Source organism: Perognathus longimembris, chromosome 1 (assembly GCF_023159225.1).
Source record: "Perognathus longimembris pacificus isolate PPM17 chromosome 1, ASM2315922v1, whole genome shotgun sequence".
NCBI classification, from domain to species: domain Eukaryota; kingdom Metazoa; phylum Chordata; class Mammalia; order Rodentia; family Heteromyidae; genus Perognathus; species Perognathus longimembris.
The window spans coordinates 55,468,062-55,477,476 of NC_063161.1; the positions used below are offsets into that span (position 1 = coordinate 55,468,062).

General features: G+C 40.0%; 1 protein-coding gene across 1 annotated transcript; it reads left to right on the forward strand.

The window, feature by feature from the left end:
• The first annotated feature begins 531 nt into the window (after window positions 1-531).
• LOC125348757 (olfactory receptor 8S1-like) lies at window positions 532-1,467 on the forward strand. The gene has a single exon (XM_048342287.1). The coding sequence runs from the start codon at window positions 532-534 to the stop codon at window positions 1,465-1,467; it is 936 nt and encodes a 311-aa protein (XP_048198244.1).
• The last annotated feature ends 7,948 nt before the right edge of the window (window positions 1,468-9,415 follow it).

The following is a 9,415-nucleotide window of genomic DNA, read 5'->3' on the forward strand; positions in this document are numbered from 1 at the left end:
CTTCTGTTTAGAATTAGCTATTCTGGGACTGGAGGTGTGCTCAAGTGATAGAATCTCAGCCTTGAGTGCAAAAGCCAAATAACAGCACGAGGCTCTGAGTACAAGCCCCAGTACCAGCACAAACTAGATGATAATAAATAAAAGAGAATAGACAATCTCTGCTCTAAGTCCCAGTCCATTTTGATGTAGATTTAATCCTTTTTCTATTTCTCAAGTAATTAACTTATGAAATTTTCCCATTTCTCTTCAGAAATTGTCCATGTATGAATCACTCCTACCATCATAAAAATAAAACATTCTGGCTCAGAAAAAGATAATACATTGGTGATTTAGAATATAAATCTCAATGTAGAGTATCAAATTATAATGATGGTCAACAAGTTAGCTTTTAAGTATCTGAACATGGATTTTGGGCTAATAGTGAGAAGACATTTATGGAGAAAATAAAATAAAGGTCTGAGGTAACAATGGGATATTGAAGGTCTTTTGACTGGTTTTCTTTCTTGTATTCTAGAAGGAATACTTCTCTATATGGCAATGAAAAACCACAGTGCTGTCAGTGAGTTTCTTCTTCTTGGACTATCTACCGACCCCTACATTCAGCTTCTACTCTTTGTGTTCTTTCTTCTGATTTACCTCCTCACTCTGACAGGGAATTTCTTGATGCTGCTGGTGCTCACAGCTGATTCACATCTCCACACACCCATGTACTACTTCTTGAGACAACTGTCCTTCCTGGACCTCTGCCACTCATCTGTCACAGCTCCTAAGATGCTGGAGAACCTGCTTTCTGAAAGGAAAACCATCTTTGTGGAGAGCTGCTTGGCTCAGGCCTTCTTTGTGTTTGCCACTGGTGGCACAGAGGCCTTTCTGCTGGCTGCCATGGCCTATGACCGCTATGTTGCTATCAGCTCCCCTCTGCTCTATAGTCAGGTGATGAGTAACCAGCTCTGTGTTGGGTTGGTGTGGGTCTCCTGGGTGCTGGCTTTTGTTGATGCTCTCATCAATATCCTCCTCGCTGTCAATTTAGACTTTTGTGAGGACCATACTATTCCCCACTTCAGCTGTGAGCTGTCTTCTCTCTTCCCTCTATCTTGTTCTGATACTTCCATCAACTTCACATTCCTGCTCTGCTCCTCCATCATGCATTTCTTTGGAACCCTTGTTATGATTGTTTCTTCTTATGCCCGCATTGTCTCCACCATCCTGAGGGTCAGCTCCATCACGGGTAGAAGCAAGGCCTTCTCCACCTGCTCCTCTCACCTCACTACCGTGATCTTGTTTTATGGCTCAGGTTTCATCAGCTACCTCTTACCATTGTCAGGCTTAGCTCCGGAAATGTTCTTCTCCTTGCAGTACAGTGTGATCACTCCCATGCTGAACCCCCTCATTTACAGCTTGAAGAACAAGGAGGTGAAGGCAGCTGTAGGAAGAAGAGTCAGAAAGTATTTTCATTTGCTTATGTAATGAACACAAAATCATGTTGAAACAGACCCTGCACTGTTATGCTATGCGATCAAATACTGGACTTTGAAAGTTTGTGGTTATCCATGTTGGGTGATGCTCCTGGAAGCATGAAGACTGTATTGTTTTGAAAAAGCTTGTGAAGAGGATAGAGAACACTTAAGATCATCAGTCTTATTCACAGATGGAAAAATGAATCAGTTAATACTTTTTTCCAGAGGGTCATTAATGAAAATGTTGATTTATTTTTTATATTCATATGAACATCTATTGGTCACTCATTAATACCTTACACTTTTTTCCCCTAATAATTATACCCTAAATTCTTAGGATAACTGATCCTCTCATATTCATGTGGTAATCACGAAGGAGGATTGTTCCTCTAACCCAGTATAGGTTAATCCTCTGTCTGTCTATCTGTCTGTCTGCCTGTCTCTCTCTCTCTTCCCTCTCCCCTCTTCCTTCTTTCCCTCCTTCCCTCTCCTTCCCTCCCTCCCCCTCTCTTCCTTCCTTCCTTCCTTCCTTCCTTTCTTTCTTCCTTCCTTCCTTCCTTCCTTCCTTCCTTCCTTCCTTCCTTCCTTCCTTCCTTTCTTTCTTTCCTTCTTTCTTTTTCTTTCTTTCTTTCTTTCTTTCTTTCTTTCTTTTTCTTTCCTTCCTTCCTTCCTTCCTTCCTTCCTTCCTTCCTTCCTTCCTTCCTTCCTTCCTTCCTTCCTTCCTTCCTTCCTCTTTCCCTCCCTCCATCCCTCCCTCCCTCCCTCCCTCCCTCCCTCCTTCCCTCCCTTCCTCCCTCCCTCCCTCCCTCCCTCCCTCCGTCCCTCCCTCCCTCCCTCCCTTCCTTCCTTCCTTCCTTCCTTCCTTCCTTTCTTGTCAAAGTGATGTACAGAGGGGTTGCAGTTTTATATGTAAAAGAGTACATTTCTTATCAAATTTGTTACCTCCTCTCTCATTTTTCTCCCTCCTTTCCCCTTCCCCAGTTTCCTCCCTCCTCCTCTGTCTCTTTCTCCTGATAATGTGTTTCAGCAAGGAATGAAATCAAGACTTTAACAAGGTTATTAAGAGTCTTCCTCTAAGAAGTTCAAATAGCAAACAAACACAAGAATTAAAGCAAGGGTTTGGAACAATCAGGCTATAAGGCCTCAAGAAATTCAGAACTGATATGAACCTTAAAACTTAGGGGGGTAGGTGCGAGGGGAGTAGGGAGGGGTAAGCCAGGGGAAAATGAGGGATGGGGTACAGTGTTTAAAAACAAATGTACTCATTACCTTACTTATGTAACTGTAGTCCTCCTGTTCATCACCTTTTTAATAAAGATAAAAATTTTTATCAACAATCAAAAAAGAGATTCAGAACTGTAGCAACTGTCCTTTCTGGGGTCATTTTTGGCCAGTCCTGGGGCTTGGACTCAGGGCCCAAGCACTGTCCCTGGCTTCTTCTTGCTCAAGGCTAGCACACTGCCACTTGAGCCACAGTGCCACTTCTGGCCATTTTCTGTATATGTGGTGCTGGGGAATTGAACCCAGGGCCTCATGTATACGAGGCAAGCACTCTTGCCACTAGGCCATATCCCCACCCCCTGGGGTCATATTTTTTAATAAAAGTAATAGCAGCAAATATGTTACATTTCTTAAACTTAAGCCAAAAGAACACTTAAGCTCTTGTGGCAGAAAGATGTCACCCTCTGAATCTCTGGAACTTGTACATACCCTATGTTAAATGGCAAAGGGAATTGGGAAGATGTAATTAAAGTTACAAAATTAGAAGGGTATCCTGGGTTATCCTGGTCTGTCTAATTCTATGAATCCTTAAAAGCTGTGGATACTCTCCAAGTGTAAGCAGAAAGGCAGGTCAGGATAACACAAGCATAGAGAAGATTCAGTGGCCATTGCTGGCTTTCGTGATTAGGAAGCATGGGCCAGTGCTTGTGGACAGCCATAAACCAGCCAACAAGAACTTCAGCTCATGGAATTCATAACACTGAATTCTGACAACACCCTCAAGGAGCCTGGCAATGAAGCTTGTTGACACATTGCTTTTTGGCCTTGAGTAATATAGTTTGAAAACAGATGAACCCATCCAGACTCCCATCTAAGGAACCATGACATAACACATTTCTGTCATTGTAAACTACTAAATTTATGGCAGTTTGTTGTGGTAGCAATAGTAAATTAATATAGTACCTTATTTCCTTCTAGAATCCTATTAATCATACCACAACTCTGTGGGATAAATTCAGTTGTAAGTTCCTCTACTGATGAGGAAATGAGATGCAAGATGACTGTATGCCCATGTTGTGCTTCATAGCAAGATGGTGGAATTGGAAAGTGAGCTGAAGTAGTCTGACTGGACCGAACTATGGTGTCATTTATGGAGCCACCACTCCTTTTCACAATTATATACTACCCAACAAAGATGGTAACTGATCCTAAAATGGCTATCAAAGGTGACTTGTAGGTTAACTGAACTTCAGTGAAACACATAGCACTTCATATTAGACACTACTTACTAAGCTGCTCTCTTTTCTCTTCTACATTGTGAAATATTCTTTTTTTCCCCTTCAGGTTGCCCTTTTCTCCCTTTAATCAAGTAATCCACAGTCATTTTTTTCTTACTTACAAAGCAACCTAATTAGTTTGGAAATTGGAACTAAAGTTTGGTTTCTTTGGCAACAACTCTCAGGGAAATGAGGATATGAGGAATTGGTTACTGTGCTGTGCTGTACCAAATCAAGTGAGTTGTGCATTTTAGGTGCTCATAGTACATGATCATTATGCTTCTATTAAGATGGTTATTACTCTTGTATTATTCTCCATTAAGATGCCTGAGACCTTGGACATTGTACTAATCCTGTGAATCATGGGAAATACTAAAATTAAGTAAGTCTGAAAGGATGCGGAAGGCCAAGACAACAGGCTCTTCTGTTTTCAAGACAATGGTTTTCATTCTTTCTTAACTAAGGTTAAGGTACCTTAAGAGGTACAGAAGGAACTCCTGCTTTTCTCTGTATTCTGAAAGAACAAGTCTTTTATAGACATGGAACAGAGGCTGTGCAGAGTAACTCTGGTGGATTCAGTGTTGTTCTGAGTTACATCACTAATTACATGACTCATAAAAGTGGTTTATGGGAGCAGTGAATGCTGATCAGGGGAAATAAGTCATCTCAATGATGATGATGGAAAAATAATGGACAATTTTGAGAACTGGAGACCATGAGCCTTCAGGCTTCTCTACAACTGTCAGGCCCCTTTTGCCTCAGTATGGTATGTCCATTTAGGGAACAGAAGACAGTAACTTCTCCTACATGGTGCTTGGTTCAAAGTCAGGATTCAAAGTGAGTGGAACCTGCAGCATAAAATCAGATCATGGAAGGAAAGAATTACACCTAAAAGAAATATAGGCTAGACATGGTGTTAAAGAACTGTAATCCTAGCTACTGGAGTTAGTGAGGCCCTATTTTAGAAACAAAATACATACAAAAGGGCTGGGAATGTGGCTTAAGTGGTAGGGCACCCATGTATCATACTCAAGGCACTGGGATCAATCTCTACGATTGCAAAATAACAAATAGAAATAGGTTATGTATTTATATTTATGTTTATTTACTTATGCTAGTACTGGGGTTTGAACTCAGAATCTTGTACTTGTTCAGCTTCCTTGCATGGTTGATACTCTACCACTTGAGCCATATTTCTAGCACTCAGACTAATTTTTTTTTGTATCAGTCCTAGGGCTTGAACTCAGGGCCTGGGCACTGTCCTTCAGGTTTTGGTTTAAGGATGGTGTGCTATGGGCTGGGGATATGGCCTAGTGGCTAGAGTGCTTGCCTCCTATACATGAAGCCCTGGGTTCAGTTCCCCAGCATCACATATACAGAAAACGGCCAGAAGTGGTGCTGTGGCTCAAGTGGCAGAGTGCTAGCCTTGAGCAAAATGAAGCCAGGGACAGGGCTCAGGCCCTGAGTCCAAGCCCCAGGACTGGCCAAAAAAAAAAAAAAAAAAAGGATGGTGTGCTAGCACTTGAGCCACAGCTCCACTTCTGGCATTTTGATAGGTAATTGGAGATAAGAGTCTCATGGAATTTCCTTCCCAGGCTGGCTTTGAACTACAATCCTCAGAGCTTAGCCTCCTGAGTATGTAGGATTACAGCATAAGCTATCAGATTAATTTTTATATCCAATTGTTTCAGAAATATTTCTGGGAATATATTTTACTCTTTTCAACTGGGAGAGCAAATTTAATTTCTGTGTAGTTTATGTCTCTGTAAAAGGATTTTTACATATCTGTATTTATTTATATAAATACCATTTTACCTAAATATGTGAGTGGAATGTTACCATACAGTCTACATCTTGGCCAGCCACCAGGGGCACAAGTCTGTAATCCTAGCTTCTTATGAGGCTGGGATCTGAGGATTAGGAAAGTCTGTGAGACTCTTAACTCCAATTACCCTGCAAAATGCCAGAAGTGGAGCTGTGGCTCAAGTGGTAGGATGTCAGCCTCCAGTAGAAAAAGCCAAGTGAGATTGTGAGGCTCTGATTTCAAATACCAGCATTGTATCACATAAGCAAAAATAATATATGAATCTTATTATGCATTAAATACCTTATATCTAATTTTTTTGTAAGTATAAAATTTCATCTTGTGAATGTGCCATTTGCTACATTTGGACTTGCTTTGTCTCCATTTTTAAACCACTACAAACATTGCTGCAATAAACATTTTTGAGAATACAACATGACATTGGAATGTCATTATTTCTCTAGGACTGTGAAGTGTATGTAAAATTTAAAATGTGTTGCCAGTAATTTTGCCAGTGTGCCATCTTATACCTCTTTTTGCCAACAAAGAATAAGAACGACTTGCATCTCCTGTTGAAACTAGAGTGTATTAGAACTTTCGGCAGAGTGATAATTCATTTTTATTTTCATTCCTAAAATCTTATTGTTGCATAATGTTATTACCTTTACACGTATTAGTCTAACATTTGCATTTGTTACTTTGCAAAGATCATATCCACAACCTTCCCTCTTATTGTTAGAGGCAACCCAAAAGATGCTTTTGCTGAACTCTGAATTAAAAATCTCCCAGCTTTGTATCTGTGCCCTTTAGTCCGATCTATTCTCTGCCGCAGTATCTTTGTAATCACTTTGGGTCCAGGAGAGAGGATTTCGTGAAATGCAGCTTGCATGGAAGGTAACTCCTCAAACAAGCAATGCTTTCCTATTGCCTTAAAGAAAACAGCAAAATTCTCAGAAGGCCACCTGTTCTTGTTCAGTTACAGTATAAAATGATAACAAAGACTTTGTGCTGTAGGGACAAAGAATGAGATAAAGGCAAACAGGGTAATTCGGGATGGTTTTAACAATATCATGATTACCCACTGCCCCTAGTTCTCCCTCTTCTATCTGAAGCCAGTGTCTATTCTGAAGATGGCTGAAGATGTACCAATGTGCTGTCTTCCCATGGCTGCCATGTATTAAATCTCCTTTCTCTGCCATTTACCACATCACTTTGACACATGAGGGCAAGTGGCTGGACCTAATTTGGGGCTTCTGGACTTTAGGCCAGGGGTCTAAAAACTCTGTTTTTAAAAAATCTTATTTGCTATTTTAAAAAAGCAGTATTCAAGTAGCTTCTTACATTAGTCTTTGTATTCCAGGCAGTCATTTTTTTTTTTTTTTTTGGTCTGTGATTTGCTCATCATTGCTTATGGTATCTTTGGCTATCCAAAAGATTTGATTTTTATATATTCACAAATTATTTTCTTCAAACCTTAAGGTTCTTTAATGATCTTGGCAAGGGTCTTCTTCAGTCTTGATTTTAAATAGTTGACTGATTTGGTATTTTGTTTTTATATTTAAGTCTATAATGATTTGGGTTTTGTGTTTGTACTTGGTGAGATAGAGGTCTAACTGCATTAGATTATGATGTATGGCAATTGATGTTATTTTTTCTAACTGAATTAAAGTAGCAATTAAGTCACACATTAAAATCTGAGATAAATTTTTGTTTTTGCTGGTCCTGAGGCTTCAGGTTTTTTTTGTTCTTGAGCCACGGCTCCCCTTGCGGCTTTTCCTGCCTATGTGGTGCTGAGGACTCGAACCCAGGGCTTTGTGCTTGGTAGGTGAGCACTGTACTGCTAGGCCACCTGAGATAAATTTTTGTGATTTTGATTGCTATCTCTTCATCTCAAAATACCATGTGTTTTTTTTTGAAATTTGGTAAGACACGTTTCCTTCCATATTATCTTCCCCCTTCCCCACTATCACTATTATTTTTCTCATTCTTCTATGTAACCTTAAATACCCTTCATTCTACTATAAACAAAAACAATGCTTTGTGTGTGTGCCAATACTACTTGAATATAGGGCCTTGAGTTCTCACTTTGCTTTTTCCTACCAAAGCTGGTGTTCTACCATTTGAGTCACACCTCCACTTCAGGCTTTTTGTTAGTTAACCAGAGATAAGAGTCTCTCAGATTTGCCTGCTCAGGCTCACTTTGAACTTTGATTCTTAGATCCTGAGAACTGCTGTGTGATTTGGCAATCCCAGTGACCAGGTGTGTATCCAAAAGTAGTTAAAATAACTCAAAGGGACATTAGTACTTACATATGTGTTGCAGCAATAATAATAGCATAGATATGAAATCAATTGTTCACCAACATATAAATGAGTTGAAAAATATAAAACAAAAACACAATGAAACCCTGTCATTTATAATAATCTTAGTGAACTTGGAAGTCACTATATTAAGTGAAATAAGTCAAACATGGAGAGGCAAATACTATAGGATCTTACTCCTTCATATGTGGAATCAAAAAGAGTGATTTCATAACAGTAGAGATGGCATAGTGGTTAGCAGAATCTGTAGAGGATAGGAAGGAAGGAAGGATGGGAAAGGTTGCTCAACAAGTTTAAAGTTACAACTAAGAAGAATAAGTTCTTCATTGTTAGCGATAATGAATTATTCATAATAGTTACATAGAGTATTTGAATGTATTTGCCATATATGATAAATGTGTGAGGTGATAGATATACTATCCTGATTTGATCATTAAAGTATAGATGGGTGTACCAAAAATCATACTTGCCTAATAAATATGTACAATAATTAGGTCTTAATTAAAGATGAAATAAAACTTCAACACAAAAGACACTGAGTTAATGAGTTGAAGACTTGGCCTCAGGCTATGCCTCCAAGGAATAGCAGGCCCCAAGAATGCTCTCTAGGGATCCAACTCAGCTGCCCTTCAATTGATGACTTAAGCCTACTGACTCCCCTGCTTGGACCAGAGATTGGTAGGTTTTGATGATATTCTCAGGTACTCAGGATGGTATGGGAGCTTAGGGTAAAACAGAAGTGAACGTGTAACTGGGCATTTCAACTCCTTAGCTTAAACTGGTTCTTTTCAAAGGGAGTAAGTCTGAGTTTAGAAATAGTTTTCAACTGTGTGTGTGTGTGTGTGTGTGTGTGTGTGTGTGTGTGTGTGTTCTGTACTGAGGGTCTGGGTACTGTCCCTTAGCTTTCTTTTTTTCTCAAGGCTGGTACACTGCCATTTGAACCATATCTTTACCTCTAGCTTTGGGTGGTTAATTGGAGATAATAGTCTCATAGACTTTTCTTCTGATCCTGGCTTTAAATGGTGACCCTCAGAGCTCAGCCTCCTGAGTAGCCAGGATTGCAGGTGTGAGCCACCAGTACCTGGCTTCTGAGCATTTCTTTTTTTTCTTTTATTTTTGCCAGTCCTGGGGCTTGGGACTTAGGGCCTGAGCACTGTCCCTGGCTTCTTTTTGCTCAAGGCTAGCACTCTGCCACTTGAGCCACAGCGCCACTTCTGGCCGTTTTCTATATATGTGGTGCTAGGGAATTGAACCTAGGGCTTCATGTATATGAGGCAAACACTCTTGCCACTAGGCCATATTCCCAGCCACTAAGTATTTCTTTTGACAGCAGA